The 17,591-nt window shown below is 44.0% G+C and overlaps 2 protein-coding genes across 2 annotated transcripts; both read right to left on the bottom strand.

Moving 5' to 3' along the window:
* Positions 1–59: 59 nt before the first annotated feature.
* Positions 60–1,414, bottom strand: capsla (calcyphosine-like a; the record flags this gene model as incomplete). Its single annotated transcript, XM_080836947.1, has 4 exons — positions 60–161; positions 423–632; positions 1,056–1,233; positions 1,320–1,414. The coding sequence occupies 4 exons, from the start codon at positions 1,412–1,414 to the stop codon at positions 60–62; spliced, it is 585 nt and encodes a 194-aa protein (XP_080693073.1).
* A 3,989-nt stretch (positions 1,415–5,403) lies between these two features.
* Positions 5,404–13,521, bottom strand: LOC308364828 (uncharacterized protein; the record flags this gene model as incomplete). Its single annotated transcript, XM_080838084.1, has 3 exons — positions 13,403–13,521; positions 6,539–6,839; positions 5,404–5,909 (listed from the first exon to the last, which is right to left on the bottom strand). Exons 2-3 carry the CDS (start codon positions 6,810–6,812, stop codon positions 5,404–5,406), a joined length of 780 nt encoding a protein of 259 aa, XP_080694210.1. The 5' UTR covers positions 6,813–6,839; positions 13,403–13,521.
* Positions 13,522–17,591: the final 4,070 nt, after the last annotated feature.

Genomic DNA, 17,591 nt, shown 5'->3' with positions numbered 1-17,591 from the left:
GACGACATAACAAGTGTTGAACGCCTGTTCTTGGATGGAACAACAGGTTTAGCAGAGCCCTATAGCTTCCAGGCATTTTTCACCATGGTGACGAAGTACTCGTCACTGTCGATAGAGGCACTCACTCCACTGTAGTAGTTGAGAAACTCCTCTTCGGTGACCTGTGCAAGAAAGTTATTAAAACAAAAATGTAAATCTTCCATCTCATTTTTGCAGGATGCAAGATTTGATGAGAAATTCTAACAAAGAGAGTCAGAAGATCTAAGAAATAGCATGACTTCACCTTTACTAAATCTCTCACATCACTTACTACAACTCCAAAGATGGAGACCAGATGTTTGAATGAGTCATCTCTTGTACAGCCACACTGGTGAACTTTGTAATGATGTGCATTACATTTTTTTAAACACTGTTTACTCAACCTTGCCATCTTTGTTGTAGGGTGAGTCAAAGCTGTCAAGGAACGAGCGAAACACTTGTTCCTCGCTCCATTCTCCGCTCTTGAACTTGGGATGGTGCTGGCTGTTGTAGACCCCCTGCAGGTCCTCCACGGTTACCAGACTGTCCCCTGTCCTGTCTAGCTTCTTAAAAGCCTCAACAATTACCTGCTTCCTCGTGTTTGACATTGGGGGCTTGGAGAGGATAAATAACACAAATTAAAATGGGTTGCTTACAGTAGCAAACTTCAAATCTTTTGAATTTTGTTGACTTGTGTAAAATGTCAGAAGACATGCAAAATAAAACACTTTTGTGTCTTTGCTTTTCATCCCACTGGAGGCAAATTTGATGGGTGAAGCTCATTGTTTCAGAGCTGGGTGAGTAAATACATATCCATATGATATCAATGTCACTGGGAGGTAAATTCAAAGGGTAGCATCAGACGTCCCTTGTTTGTCAAGCTAAATACTTGTATTAACTAACATGGAAGTGTAGAACACCACATTTCCTTGTATTCCCTTAGCTTCAGTGTGACAAGAATCTAAACCTCCATAATATACTGTATATAAAAAAGCAGGCCTGAGCCTCATTGCCTACATTGAACTAAATACACTTACCCTTAATTCTTCCAGGAACTCATTGAAATCGATTGTACCACTTCCATCTTTATCAAATATTCTGAACACTTCCAAAACCCTCTCTTTGGCCATGGTCACTCCATAAGTGTCCAAACCCTTTTGGAACTCATCCAAGTTCAGTGATTTGCTACCATCATCATCCATAATGCGAAATGACCTTTGAAGCACAAGAATATTTACCGTTTGAAAACAGTATTAGAATATGATTAAGTTCATGTTAATCTAAGATGATGCACAACTTGCCTTCCAAGACCCTTGATCCCAGCAGCTCCTCTGGCCAGGCACTGCTTCCTCAGATCTTCCACAACATCTGATGACTGCAGATCACTAGAGGCCATGTCTCAGTCTATTTAGGTACAAAAAGCAAAGTGGCTGGCAGAAAAAGAACAGAAAGGAATTAAGTTCATATATAAACTTCACTTTGGAAAATTGGAATTTTTGGATGAAGATTAAAATATATATATTTCATGTGTGTTCTTTACTTTGACGTTTTAGTATTTCATAGTTTTCAAATGAGCATAGATACCAGATTTTCAAATGAACAAACATGCAGGCGTAGTAACCTAAGTAGGCCCTCGCCCCCTCCTCTCACAGAACACAGGAAAAAGTAAAACAGTTGTGGTTGGCATGGCTACTTTGTTGACTTTACGTGCGTCTGTGGCGACCAAGCATACCATATAGTAAAATGGGAAAAAATAGGCTTACCCTTTTCATGGAGGTAAGGTAATTCACATTATAGTTGTCAACCTGACGCTTTCTATAGATACTTTCCGTCAGTTTGTATAGGCTTTATCTAGTATAGACTACATCAGTTCCCTGACTTTTAGCATGCTGTCAAAATAATATTTCACTCGATTTGTAAATCTCTACATCATCTATCTTAGTTGTTGGCTAATAGCCTATAAGGTGAAGGGACAGCGGGTAACATTCTTATTACTTTACAGAAATACCGCATAATGTCAAAGATAGCTTACCTCAAGGGTGCGAAGATGCTGACTCTTGTTGCCTTGTTTGGCACTGTTGTTTCACCCAGGTGCATTGCAAAAAGCTGTCTTCGCTCCACCCCCAATCCTGTTGCCATCATCATACATGTCTATGGCCATCATAGTGGCGGTGAGAGGTGAGTAGGTACGCAGCTAATTATCACCAACCACATTTTGTTACTTAGTTACAAGGCAAAATGTTCCGTCTACGGAAATTAAATGGATGGTGAAAGACCAATCGTGTCCAGGTTTGTAAACTAGCTAAGTTAGCCAACTGTTGAGCAGTTAGGATGGCAAATTGTTATGACCTCTTGACTGCTGCCATGGAACAATTTTATAATGTAATTGATCATTTTGAAAACCTCTACAAGAAGTAGGCTAGAAGTCTGTTTCTGTCAGCTCCGCCGCTATTTTCACTTGAGGGCAGTTTCTGCAGCGCAGTTTGCAAGAACCAAGTAAACCTAAAAGAGACGAGGTGATTAGATGAGTCATCTTGGATATTTACATTGCAAGTTTGACTTTAAAGTTAAACATGTGAAAGATTAATCATTCGTACATTGTGGATGGAGAAGGGGCTGCTGAGGGGTTCTTAATCGTTCACATCTGGGAATACGTGGATGTTTTCTAAGGAGTGATCTGGCTTGGACCACAGAGCGCTCTCCTCACCAAAATGTTTACATTGAGCTGTTTACTGTTTTCTCCAGAACACCACGCAAACAGCAGATTTCCGACCCTTCATTCACATTTAAATCATCCACGTAGACATCCTGGGTTTGGGAATCACCCAGTGGCTCTTGCCTAAAGGATAGCCTAGTCATGGCTGTGGATAAGGATCCACAAGAAAAGGCCAGAATTAGTGTTTTATTTATTTATTTAATTAAATCTCATTTTGCTTTGCTCTGACACGCGGGGTGTTAATCTACATCTGTGACAAGCACATGATTGTTTTCATGCCAAATATGAAGAAAAGTACTTTATTTGCTCGGTTGTGACACCTTGCTTATGTTAATGGTTGGCCTGTTCAATTCCATGGCATGCAGTAGGATTTATCATCATTAGGCTACTGCACAAAAGGAGGGTTATAGACCCAAATGTAAAATTAAACCTTTTGATGAACACAACGGCAGGTTAGGCTACGTAGTCATTGACTCAATGAAGAAGGTCAAAGGTACAAAGATCATTTTATTTTTTAAGCTGGTTAAGTTTATTCAGCAGTCCTTTAAAGAATATCAGATTTTTAATACAAACTCGTTTTTGGCACATCCTTTAAAAATAAATAAGTCTTTTTCTCCCACTCTAACAACATACTCTAAAATAAATAAGCATACCACTTTCCAATAAATATTGATTATTCACAACAAAGATGCACTGCATCAACTTAACTGCCGTTGGTTGGATCAACCCAACAATGTCAGAGCTGGTAGTAACTGTTGCTGAAAAGCCAAGGTGGGAAGAATCTAAAAAAAAAATCAAAAATAATAAATCTAATACTTCCTGCCATGATACCATTCCTCTTGGTTACATGAAAAAAGATGGAGCGGACATCCAAATCCTTCTCATTGACGCTAGTCCTAACTATAGATACACCAGGAGGCTAAAGCCTTTAGGCTACTGCTTTCTGTAGTTGTGCAAGTGCAGTGTTGTTTTTTCATTTCCCATGCTTAACTGGGGTAAAACAGAAATACCCTTTTCAGAAATTAATTCACAATCCCAGACACAAATATGTTCTCTAACACAAAACAAAACCAACTTAAAGCATTAGTAAAATGAACAATTAAGGGAATACTTTCTTGCAAAAAAAAAGAAAAAACCATGTCAAAAGGGTTTACAGAAGCAGGCATTTTGGATTTTTCTTGTATCCGGAACAGTCTGTACAATGTGATCAGTGTACAAGGTGCAGTGCAGAAAGGGTCTTACAGCAGACACCTTACTTTGGTGATTTGTGTAACTTAAGCCTGTAAGAAACCACTCTAGTGCTCCCGTCTAGTTTGCATTTAAGCACATTAGTGAAGACACTGGCCTTGTTTAAGCTGTGATGGATCCAGGCATGGGTCCAATCCTGTTGTGGTCTATTCTTTATTTAACTGTAAGTTAATGGTTTTATTTGACTTGCCACACTGTGGAACAGGGAGCTGCAAGCTCTTTACCTGCACGTTAGGGCAGTGGCACTTGCCTAAAGACCCAGTGTGTCACAGCAGCAGCTGTCACATTACGCATGTCAATCATAAATGCTCTCCTTAAAGAAATGTATTTGGTTTGTTGAGTGCCTCTTGATGTCTTCATTTTAAGTTTAACAGGAGGGGAGATATAGTAATGTTATGAAATAGAGTGTTTGCCCATCTGCGTTAAAACCCGGACTGCGTTTCCTGAAAGCATCGTTGAGCAACCATCGTGGAAACTGTCTACCATTTAGCTATGGTAGTTGTTCAACAACACTTTCGGAAAACGCACCGGTGAGCGATGCAGATCTGCTTTGACTCAGATAGCCTCAGGGTGTACTGTGTGCACTGTAACGGGTTTGTGTTCACTAGGCTGTGAGTGGAATGTGGGGGAGCTAGTATTGTCTTCTGTGTTGGCAGAAGAACAATATACTTTTGTGGTTTAAAAGGTTTGTTGGAGGCAAGTTTTGAATTTGGGTGAGAATTAACTCTGTTAAGAGAAATACGGGCTTGAATCTGACTTAACATGTTGTTTTGGCAAGGCTTTTGAAGCAGCAGAGGTTTAGAATATGGCTGTCAGTATTTGAGACCCATTTGTGCAGTCTGACCTGGAAGATGAGAGAAAGTATGAAAAAACAAAAAAAGCTATACTAATTCATGTCACTGAATGCTCAAGTACAAGGAGATGATTGTCTAGTCTCTGAATTGATTGGATGTTCAGTCCAGGGAAATGAAAAAAGGAACATCAAAATGTGAGGTAGATATCCACAGACATACAACTTCAGCATTAAAATAGCATTTATAAGCATTTAGCTCCTCAAAACAACATTCCTTGCCAGATTTTTTTCCTGGTTGGGTAAAAACACAAGGTCCATCCAGAATAAGTAATGAGGATCATTGTAATGTCAAATGTACACAGTGGTTTCAAGTTTCCTACAAAAGGCCTTTGGTTGTCTCCAGATTCCCACTATTGCCTGGTCTTTGTGGAGGTTCTGACCAAGACACTTGAGACATAAATGAAGGGTATGCCTTTCTTAAGGCCAGTCGTGACCCCATGGCCCTTTGGTCATTGGCCACATCACGTCACTTTGTCAGGCATCTGAAATACATCATCCCCTCAACCACAACATATCTTTGACCCCCCCACCCCCAGTCCCCCCCAGCCACCAGCCCACCCTAGAGCTGTCATACGCAGCCACACTCCTTGGCAGACACGTCAGGGATCGTGTAGAAGATGTTGTTGTTGCCCAGGAAGGAGATGTCCTTCTCGTAGCGGGTGGGCCGGCAGCAGGGGCTGTAGCGGGCTTTGTTCTTCTTCCCTCTCCCTTTCCTCTCGCGGCACGTGCTGCTCTCATCCAGCTGCCCGCCCCGATGCAGGTGCTCCAGGATAATGTCGTAGTTGCGCCTGCGCGCCACGCACTTGCCACTGCAGAAGCGGAACACCACGGTCTCGTCACTCTCGTATCCAAGGCCCAGCTCACTCACTGTCCAGTACTTCTCGTGCAGTGAGCACGGCCCCCGGCCCTCGCGGGCACGTTTAGTCCTGCGGCCCTGTCTGTCCCTGGCACTCCACGTGCCACTGAGGGCCTCCTCTGACTCCTCCTGGCTGTCCCTGCGGCTCTTCCTGTCCACCAGAGCACTGACGATCTGCTTCAGCTCCCCCTCTGTGTAGCTCTGGAAAAGGTTGGTGACTGCAGGGTGGACAGAGCAGAAAGCAGTGATGTCAGGTAAGGTCAAATATGGATATGCACAATGTGATCATCTCTAGCTCTAGCCCATCTCTAGCAAAACACAAAGGCATTGCACAATGTATGGACATTTCAGAACTATATAAGAAATAGATAAAACATGACCTCCATCTGCCATTGGTCCTAACATCAGAGATATTGTTAACTTCTTGAAGTCAACTGTAATTATCAGGTACCAAAGTAAGAAATGTATCCATTATCTCAGTGTGTAAAAGATACACTAACAATGGGTCACACTTAATCAAATCTAAAAGATATTCTGCACTTGTGTTTGTAAGGGAGTGTAGCTCCCCAAAACTGGCCAAGAACCAACGCATTCAAACCTCCCTGTCAGTTAATTTACACATTGCAGAGCCGGGACTCCCCTCGTTCCACCACTCCAGTCTGTGGTGTGGCTATGAGGCATGAGGTGCTGACTGAATCTGCGTAAGAGTGTAGTGTAAAAAGCCCCAGTCACATAAACAGACCGAAGACAGCATAGAGAAACCCCTAAGCCGGCTGTCAGTGCCTTCAGATGCCACCTCATCAGTGCTGCCACCGTTGTCTCAGAAGACAGAAATAACCCAGCTTACACTCAGAGAGGAGAGAGCCAATGGTGTCTGCAGACCGGGCTTGCCGACGGAGACCACCCATCCTCTCTGGCCTCAAAGGTGATGAAGATGACTGTGAGGGAGATGATGTTGTTGATGATGATGATGATGTTGAGACTAAAGGTGGTGGCATTGGGGGTGCCACCCAGGAGGGTTGTTTGGCTGGCGTGGCTGGCATTGCGAGCTTAGTGACGAGGACGCACAGAGATGCACAGGAGAGCATGATGACCAAGGCGGCACCTTTCCATAACTTCATTTTAGAATGGGTTGGAGCATTGAAACTCTGCAAAACAAACAGAAACAGACGTTTAGGTGCACAAGTCCCTTTTTTCTTTCTATTCAACAAGCAGTCTTTTATCACCTCCAATGCTGGGAAATCTCTCTGAAGCCGTGGGGTGAGATGAGTGTTGTTTGTTTTAGCAGCCCATGATATGCAGGTGTGCGTGCGTGCTGAGATTCTATCTGACAGGTTTTGTAATACACAGGGAGAAATCACAAGCATATACATATACTGTACGTTGTTTCAGCTAGCGTTTCAAAAAAGGCGGCAGGTATCTTCTCAGAGTTCGTTAACAGTGCCATAGACTTCCTGACCCCTGTTCATGTGCTATTGCATTGCTTTTTGAGGCACATGTAGTAGTGGTTTATATTTCACTGTTATCATTTTATTAGGCTTCAATCAATCTCCATTGTAATTCATCCAGGGCTGAACCATCCACCCCATTCTCACTGGGATCAACACACTTCCTCCCATCCAATTCAGCTTCATGCCTTTCTTCCGCGAAAGGTATTACAGAGAAGTGAATCACTGGCTGAGCATGTTGAAACAGTTCATGCTGCAAAGAACAACATGAGAGAGCAAGAGGAAGCAAACAGGGTTCACCTATTCCAAGTTGAGCATTGGCGTTTTTGTGCTTCACTAATTAAACTTCCGTTACATGTTCACATGAAAGAATGAAATGGAGTGCACAGACTTATATAGTGGAGAAGAGAAAATAATCATTCTCAAACAGGAATCACTACGACACACCTATTTGCTGACCTTGGGGCCTCTAGGTCCATATGGACAGTGTGCGTGTGTGTGTACGTGTGTCGGTGTTATATTCCCCTTTCACCTCCCTCCCACCACGCTCTCCCTGGACTCAGAAGGCCACTCAGAGGAATTACCTCACACAACTTCCTGTTATTTTTCCCTGGACATCCTCATTTCCTCTCTTTTGAGTTAAAAAAGTGAATCTCTCCCCCTCTCTTTCCCCCTTTCCCCCTGTCTCTGCTGCATTCACTAGTTCGGTGTTTTTTGTTCTTGAACAGGGTAAGGACAAGCAAAACATTTCCGCAGATCAGGAAATGGCAAAGGGGTAGGGACTAAGGACATAACCAGACCAGTCACCCCCCCACACACACACACACAAACACACACCCACACAAAGTGCTTTGCCAGACTGGGTTCGAGGTGGCCTCAATGGACCACATCCAGTCATGGGGCCTCCTGTCCTGCCTGCTACGAGACAACATAGAGGGGGAATGATGCGTGACACATCTCTGTGTGATCCTTTATCGCTCCTAATGTTCCAGCTCTTCAGAGGGTGCTTATTTGATGGGAGGAATCTGACACTAATTCGATTTTCCTCTTCCATAGCAACAACAGAGAGGACGGTTTGGCATTCAAAGACAAACAAGGAAGACTTGTAACATTCAACAGTGACTTTTCAGATTCATCAAAGCTTATCAAAGGATTTCCGTGTACAGTTCAGAGTACTGCCTGGGAGACACTGCAGGCACCAGATAGGTGGCCCCTGATTGCACTGTTTACGATACTTAGTCCTTGATATGGTGATCGTGCTTGATGGAGGACAGGCCATCTGTTTTATCTCCTAAGTCTTGTGTGTTTTGGAGTTTCCACACATGCTGTCACCCAAGCCTCAGTCCTAACTCTTGTTTTCTTTTCTGAACATGACAGATGAAGTTTAATATCTGAAAGCTTTGAAGAGCATTCTGCGGCACCCTCATGGTTATAAACGATTACATCATTATTTGATTTCTTTTGCGAGACATTATAACAAATGCTGCTACCTCATAAGGTCTGTATGAGATACCATTATTACTGGCTTAAATGCCTCAAGACACACACAGTCTTAGATTAATTGCAGTCACACTTGTGTCAGTTCTCAGAAACGAGGACCGCTGATGAATGGCCCTCCTGAGGTTAGATTGTTCCCATCTGCTGTCAGGTTGGCTAAGTGGTGATGAATTGTGGGTAAGGTCGTCTCCCCCGTTTGAGTCCATGGTCAACCCATTTGGACACACACACTTTAAACCCATTATTGGTTTTGAAAAAAAAACATAATGCCTCTTGTGCTGCTGGTTCCCGCTCTGAAGATGGCGAAGTGAAAAAGAGGGGCCGTAAATGGCAAAGTCAATGGCGCAGCGACACTCAGCTACTGGGACAAATGTAATCTCAACGATTTCTCAGCGTCACACCCCGGACCCCCATGTGTTGGGATATTCAGGGGATGTCCACCATGTCGTGTCTATAACCGTCATCTCTCTTGGCTACACAGTGGGGTCATTCATGCGGCCTGCTGTTACGATAACTAAAGTGTCATCGCGTCTGGAAGGACATGCTCTCTGCCCCATTCGCTTCTCTGCACCACAAATGGGTCTCTATCCGCTTCTGTGTTCTGCAGTGCATTGGCTCTCCTCAATCACCACCCTTTTTTTTTGCCTCTCTTGCGTCTTAGGCACTGTCAAATCTTGGCCACAACAGGCCGTTCAGTGTGAGCCGTGCAGATATGTCAAAGATTTGACAGAAACCATGGCTGCGGGCGGCAATCAGCATGAAGAATGGTCAGGCAGTGTGGGGAGTTTGTGGCCTGCGGCCATACAACATGTAACGACTGAAACCCTCCTTTGTTCAGTCAAAAATTGGCACGATCTTCATGATCACTTAAAGTCCCTGATCTGACTCAGTCTGAGCCCCACACAATTCCGCTCCTCAATCACACGCACACACACACACACACTCATTTTAACCCTGCCCATGAACACGCCCAACATGCAGAAGTAGTTCTCTCTGTCTGTCTTTTAAATGTGTATTTAAGCTTTTAAAGATCAACGGATAAAAAGACCATGCACGCTCTTCTTCTAACAATTTCCTTTCTCATATTTGCTTTCCCATCAGTTTTAATTTCCCTTGCATGAAATCCCCATTACGACCATCCTCATAACTTTCCATCAATACCTGGAAACTCTTATCTCCACAAACCTGTTATCAACTTAAGGACTGTCTCACATGTACCCTGTGAACACAACTACATCCTGGTAGAATTGATTTAAATAACTAATATCCTCTGTTGTTTTGGCGCATCTACGACAGACTAAACAGGTGGCTTACAGTGATGGTGCACGGTTCCAGCACAGAGTTGCTGATCCATTCATTTAAAATAGAGCGCAGCAGTCGCCAACGTCAGCCTGCTCAGGTTATTGATAGTAGTGGTTGCATAACTTACGGTAACCACATTACACCACGTCATGCTGTTGCCCATCCTAATCCCACCCAGCTGTGTGTTAGGTGAGGGAGCTACTGTAGGTGTGAGCGACAAACCCCTGAGGCAGGTGGGAAGGGACAGAGGAAAGGTGCTAACACTCACCTCAGCATTTTCACCCCTGACACCGGGTTGAGTCACCTCACTTCTCTTTTTCTCTCACTCACTCTCTCTGTCTTTCTTTCTCTGACTCTTTCCCCCTAGGCCCTTATCCGACTAATTTTCTTCCTCCCTCAATTAATTTCCTCCCAAACCCGCACCTTTCTCACACCCCTCCTCAACAGCTGTGTGGCTACGGAGTTACACTGCGGCTCATATCAAACAGGAGGGAGAGAAGGATATGGGAAGTGTGGGTAAAGGTACTTTACCACATGCGTTATTTCTGTAAATAAGGAAGCAGTTGGTTTGATATATCTCATAGCGCACTTCCTGAAAAATGTGTACTTTGATTATTTTACAGCACATGAAAGGGGGCAGGTGGAGTAGCGGGAACATACTCCAAAGATCAGGGCTGGATTAGTGCTAATGCGGCCCCACTTTATCTGCCTTCACGTGGGATAACACCTGTGATTGGCCGACTGAAGGTGTGGCCCCGGCCATCTGACTTAATCTCTTAGCCCTGCCCCCCTTCCACCACTCACCACCCCAACCCCTCAACCCTCCCTATCCAGACACAGAAAGACAGAGGGGGTGCCAAAGGGAGGATCCGTAAGCATGTCACACATATGTACACACACAGCTTTTAAAAAGCAGAGCCACCTTGATATTGGAAAACTATTGTTGGTTTAACCTACACTGTAAGGTAATTTTTGCTAATGGCACCAGTACATGTTAGTAATGATTAGATCACCGCCCGGTTTATATTATCTTTATTGAATTTCCACACCCACATATAGGAAGCTGAGGGCAATTACCTTCTTATCTTTCTAGGTGCCTGTGTCAACTCAGACATACATTAATGTAATGAGCACACTGTATGCATAGTGATGACCTTTACAAATTGATGAAATCCAAAGGGGATTCTATTGCCTGATGTGGTTTTGTACCTGCCTTAAATGTAATGAACACAGCACTCTGGTAGTAACTAAACTGTGTCTGCTTCCATGGGCCTCCACAGTCAGCACATGGCAGCTTTGACTTCAGCATTGGGCCTCTGAAGCTAGCACATGGCAGCTTTGACTTCAGCATTGGGCCTACTTTGCTGCTTGCGTGTTTGTCAGTGCCGAAAGAGCTGCAGAGGCATGGCAGTCTGATGACTTTAATAGGAGCTCGGCCTACAGAGGGGATCCTCGCTAACGTGTAGCCCAGGTCAGCGTGGGTTAATCAGCTCATTGCTCTAATGCCCAGCTAACAGTCCGGCTGAGCCACCTCATTCCTACAGGCACTCATGGCAGCATGCCAGGCAGGAATAGAACATGGCACCCCTCACTCATACACTAGCTAGAAAACAGGTACTGCCCAAGAGAGAGCATGGTGCAGCCCTGAGGAGGCTGGTATTTGGTCTGGAAGAGACTGATGTATGTGCTGTGTCCACACATTCCATCTAGGACCCATGTTTGGAGAGCTGGTAGCTCTTAAGGGTAGTTGTTGTTGCTGCTGGAAGTTTTCCTTAAAGAATGTGGCCTAGTGTAGGTAATATCTCTTCAAAGTGTCGTCCAGCAAACGACTGTTGTTCTCATAAACCAGATTTGTTTTTGGAATGCAGAGCCATACATTTCCAGGAATGGCGAGGTGCTGCATCCCCGAAGCCAAGCCAGTGATTTTTCTGATTTGTGTATCCCCAGCCGTCACTCGGAGAGAGGAATTCACTGTCATTATGCAGTCTGCTTTCCCAAGGTCATCCCAAGCCCCTCCGCGCTCTGTCTACAATCACCCTAGCATTCATCCAGCCTAGTTCCGGCCCACCCTCTTTCAAAAAGCGAAGCGATTGAAAGCATGTGTATGTTTTCACCAGACCTACTGTTATTTGGATGTATTCACCCTCTACACAGACAAACAGTTAAAAAATTGGGTTTGTGTCCTGCCCTTTTCTTTTCTCTCTTTCTTAACAGGCAGGGTATTTGTGTTGCTGGCATGGCCTCCCTCGTCTGGTGTAATTACTTAGGGAAGGGAGTGTTGGTTTACACAAGACACTCTAAGCTTTACTTGGTTGAATATCGGCATTTTGTATACAGACGATTCCCCGTTGAGAACTGGAAGCATTGAGGCTTTTTTGTTGTGTTATGGGGGCACAAATAGCGCTGCTGAGTGCTCTCTGGCACCGGCTGAATAGCTTTTTTGCCTTCAACATGTCACTGCACGGAGGAAAGTAAAACAAACGTCAGAGTGTCAATTTGAAATATGTTAAGACATATAGGGGGATCAGAACAAACATTCCTGAACTTTCAACGTTTGTTTTGCCATGTGCCCATCACTTAGAGAGAGAGAGAGAGACAGAGAGAGGAGAGGGAGAGGCAACGGGAGAGAGAGAGAGAGAGAGGGGTGCACATCCATCTCCCATATGCTTGAGAGCTGAAAACTGCAAAATTGCTACCTCCCGTGTCAGAGTTGTTGTGGGCGTTTGTCTTAAGGTTTGTGTGATTGATGGAAGCCCTTCATGGAGCTTGAAAAGTAAGCCAGATTGGATCCCCAGGTTATGGGAGTTGAAGAGCTCAAGTGAAGAGAGGCTTAGCCTCTGGTGCCTCGGCCTTGCCTAACGTGCCTCACATCTCACTGCCCACATCTCACTGCCAAGGATCACTTGCCTCGCAATTTACATTTCATTAGAAGGGAATCGCACAGTTGTCATTGCATATGGGGAAAAAGCATAGCTATTAGTACCATTATTAGGCCTGTGTCTCTGTGCTAGTGTTAGTGACTTAAAACCCTGAACAGGTGTCAGACAGTGATGGGTGCACTTTGGAGATTAGTTCATTTTTTTTAGGTTAATCTCATTGAACAACAAGCCACCATTATGCATCATTTCCAAACCAATATAGTTCTAGCAAGTGTCTTGGTATCAAATTGTAACCATGTCAAACAACCAGGAGTGTACCAATGAGCCAACCTATCTTGTATGTATTTCTCTGTTAAGATCACTATCGTATGTATAGATCAAAAAACACATTTCAGGAATGCCAGATCAAAGAGGAACCATGTGCTCCACTAGGAAATGCAGGCATCAAACAAACTTTTCAAGCAACTGTCAAATCCTGAGCTCCCGCCAGCACACTGACATTTTGTGAACCCTTGCCTTGGTGCAGTGCTTAACGCATTCACACTAAGCCCCGGCTTATGCTAACAAAAGGAGATGTGTCCTTACCGTTCGCTTGGCTAATCCAGCCTTATCTTTATGTCGCTGTATTGGGTTGACCTCAACACAAGGGCCGGGCCAATAAGTCCCTCATCTTGAGGCAAAGGATGAGATGGGCGCACACACACCACGCACACTCTCTCTCTCTTTCTGTGTCTGTCTCTCCGCCCCCACGGCCAACTACACCTTCTACATCTGGGGGCAGCCGGGAAACCTCCGGTGTCGTGGTGCGTGGCGTAGTTTCCCTCCGTGTCCAAACCTGCGTCTCTCCAGATGCTCCACGCAGACTCCTCCCTAGAGGCCCCTCATGGTGGTGCGGACTTTTCCAGAATTATGAAATCACCGCTGGCTCACATCCTCCCTGAAGATGGGTGTTTGTAGCTTCCTCATGCTTAGGGGGAGAAGGGGGTTGAAGCTTGGGGTGGGGAGCCCTTCCAATAAGTCCTTGACACTCAAAATTCTCTGCTTGGCCAACGCTTAATGTTTTGCTTCGTAGGAATCCCTTCTGTACACAATGCTGTTCCTATCCTTCCTCTTGTCCCTGTTTGCTGAGGGTATTCCACTCAGCTGGGAGAGGGAGATCTAGAACATAAATTGTAGAATTCAAACAAGGGATGGGAACACGGTCCATGTGCACTCACTCACACTTCAGCATGCAGCAGCTAAATCTACTAAAGCGTTATGTCTTTTCCCAGAGTAAAGTCTCTGTGAACATTACTTTTAGTCCACATTCTTTCATTTGAGAATCCATATGTATCCCTCTATATAAGACACACAGACTAAATACATTAGACTTATGTGCATGTATCAAATCCATAGACAACTCATTACATTAGAAATGTTGAGAATAGAAGTTAAGCAGCTGTTTTTGAAGCGCATTCATTCCAAAACTAATGTTTTTTCTCAGACATGACAGACAGTCAATGCCTTCACTCCACAGACCTTTGACAGACGTCCTGCAGTAAAACTATTTCTACCCAATTCTTTTAAATATTTCAAATGATGGTATCTGTGTCATTTAATTAATTCTTTATCTAGTGAGATTTACCTTTGTCCTCGTGTAAGACTGGTCAAGGCAGACTGTCCAGGTTGAGAGCGTCCTGCTCATGTGGTGGGGTGAAGGCTTTCAGAGGATCAGAGGAGCCTACAGGCTGAGAAGTGCATCTGTGCGTCTGTGTGTGTGTGTGTGTGTGTTTGTGTGTATGTGTGTGAGAGAGGGAGAACTCTGTGTGTGTGAGCCGTGTGTGTGGCTCTCTCTCCTCCTCCTTGCTCTCTTTATCTTTCTCTCTCTTTTTGCTGGCGGTGGCTCCTCCTCAACAGTCAGTTGCAATGAGCAGCAGGGTCGGATTACCGCTGACTGCTAATCTGGCTGCTGAAGCAGACTCAGCAGGGCTGCGGGATGCTTCTGTGACCTGTGCTGCGAATGGGATTCCTCTGGCCCCCAAGGGCCGTCCATGCCGGGGCCACCAACATGGCCGCTAGAGCCTCCACTGCAGGCAGATTTGCCTGCCTGCCATGTTGGCTAATCAAAGGCTTCAGGGACTTTCAGTATGTGAATCACTGTAGTCTTCACTATCATGGGGTGCTTCTTATACAACAACCATGATAGATGAGAGAATGTGTTAAAAATGATCCTCTCCTTTGCTCATTGCACAATAACAGTTTTGGGAAACGCACTTAAGAACAGACTCTGGACACAGCACAGGTGTGAAAAAGTGAGATGTGGAGGCTTTTGGGGAAGATGAGGACAAGGGATTGTGTGTGTGCGAGGGAACCTGTGTTTCCAAAAGTAAGCGTGCAGTTCCAGGAGATTGAGGGAGCTTTACCTGAGTGTGTTCTCACTGTGCTGCAAACATGGCCTGACCTGGTTGTGAGGTCTGCGCCATTGGCCTTACACTATGTGTGATCATCAATTTGGTTGATTCTTCCTCGTTCTACTTGATGGCTTGTTTCCAAAACACATCCTTATTGGGATAAAGTTTCGCCCCCGCTTGGATGTACTGGTGGGGAAGGAAAACAATTCCCTCGTAATTTAAAATACTGTGATGGAAACCATCCCTAAGTAAAACATTGGCAAAACAGAGGCGGATTTGCCAGTCTGAGCCACAGATTCACGACTCGGCTTCCAAAAACAAGCCAGCGTCTTTTACTGTTAGTCGTTTTCATGTAGGATCCGAAGGAGAAAATAGGGAGCAGATGGACGCTTTCAGGAAGGTCTCCAGTTCTCTCATCTGAAGAATAAATAAATACCTGACTGCTAAGAGAGAGAGAGAGAGAGAGAGAGAGAGAGAGAGAGAACACTTGAAGCACACAGAGGTGACCTGTCCATACGAGACCTCTCCAACAGGCCTGAGATCTCCAGTTGTAGCCTCCCCTCAACATGGGCCAGGATAGGGCTGGATGGGCCTCTGCTGTATGCTGCACCTAGTATAAATCGTTAAGGAGAGTCCGAATTAGTACTTGTTTCAGATGTGTTTTAAATGTGTTATGGAACATGCAAGACATTCCATTCAGCTGAGACACTATGAAACGAGTACGGAAAGATTGGTTTGGAGAAAGCAGCTGCTTATCATAAAGAGATCAGACAGGCTAAGTCTGATATAAATATAAAAATACACCACTCCACTTTGAGCAATCTGAGCTCCAAACCTCACTGGATGTTTAGTAAATTCCACTTTTTTACGACATAGCTTTTGGGCAATAGGCTGTAGGTAAGTTTCGCTAGATTTGTCAATCAAAACCCATTACATGTTTTTACAATTAGAGTTTGAATAATAGCTGTATTCAATCCAAATATTGTACAAATGTGCTGACTAACAATTGCTCCATGTTATACTGAAACTGTTATGTGAGCATATGTTGATTATTAAATTTGTGCAGTGCAGTGCAGTGCAGTGCAGTTACTCTAATGTAAATGGTGCAGGACAGATCCTTGTGCATTTGTTGAATGAATGTGTCTCTCCCATCCTTTCCTTTTTATAAGTACAAAGAGGAATGTACTGACTTTCACAATGATTGAAATTCAGTTCAAAATCTTGGTTCGACCTGCAAGCGAGCACATCCTTTGCTATTTGAGTTTTTAGGGTTTTAAGTGATCTAACATATTGCTGCACTTGGCTGTCTGTCAGATTGTTTATTGTATCATTATGTAATCTTTTGAATCATATAGTCTTCCATTGACCTTGGCCTTAAGGCAGAGTCCTATGTTTCGGCAGAAATTGAATTCACCTGAGATTTTTCATTCATTTGAAAACAATTTTTTAAAGTGACTTTGGCACGCCTCAGCTTTAACAAAATAGAAATGCAATTGTACATTTATTCATGAACTCGTATGATGGCAAGAGCCAAAAGCGTCGTGTCCATATCCTGCTTATTTCATGTCTGTGATTTCATAACTATAGTAGTGCATTAGAGGTATAGTACAGTATAGTGCTTATTTATTACTTATGGCCACCACTCAGCATGGGCCAGTAGACTCTTATTTAATGTGGTTTTAAACCATGTTTTCTCACATTCTCTCTTTTCGTTTTATGTTTCTTAACCCTTCAACACTCTGAAAGTGAACTGTGGTAACATCCCCATTAAACAGTTTTTACACAGGTTTGGACATCTCTTCTCCGAAAGTCTTGTGTTGAAAAAGAGATTGGCATCCGAAAGATTGAAAAATGTAAAGTCTCTTTCCAGGTCCCAAGAATTTATAAAATATTGCAGTCACACAGACATTGTTCAGTGTAGATGACTGCTCTGGCTTCTGTTTAACAAAGGAAGAGGGGAAATTGATGACAGGTAAATGGAAAAGTGTTTCAATTTGGAGAGTGTATCTAACCCACAATATTTTTTTTCTAGCGTAGCATGAAAGTGGTTGACCTTAAAGACAACTCCATTAACAAGATTTTTCCACTTGCATCAGATAAAAGACTACTAATTTTTGTACTGTCTGCTCTCAATGGTTTGAGCCAGAAATCTGGTGCTCTTGGCTTTAGGATATGTCCGGTTCCACCTCAGATGTTTGACAGATGTTTGCTCTGTCATGTTTTAATTTTTTTGCTTTGATGTCTATGTTGGTGTCACGGATGCCATATTTACCTAAGCAGGCCATCCTGTTTAAGGGGACATCAGAAGCAGGAAACCTTTCTGGCCCAGTCTCTCACTCATGACTGTGTCTCGCTCAGTCGGCAGGTGCTATGTTTTCCCAGGA

This window comes from Sprattus sprattus (genome assembly GCF_963457725.1).
Source record: "Sprattus sprattus genome assembly, chromosome: 4".
Lineage (NCBI taxonomy): Eukaryota > Metazoa > Chordata > Actinopteri > Clupeiformes > Clupeidae > Sprattus > Sprattus sprattus.
Note: the sequence above shows the minus strand (reverse complement) of the source record. Positions and strands in the feature narration are given on the sequence as shown.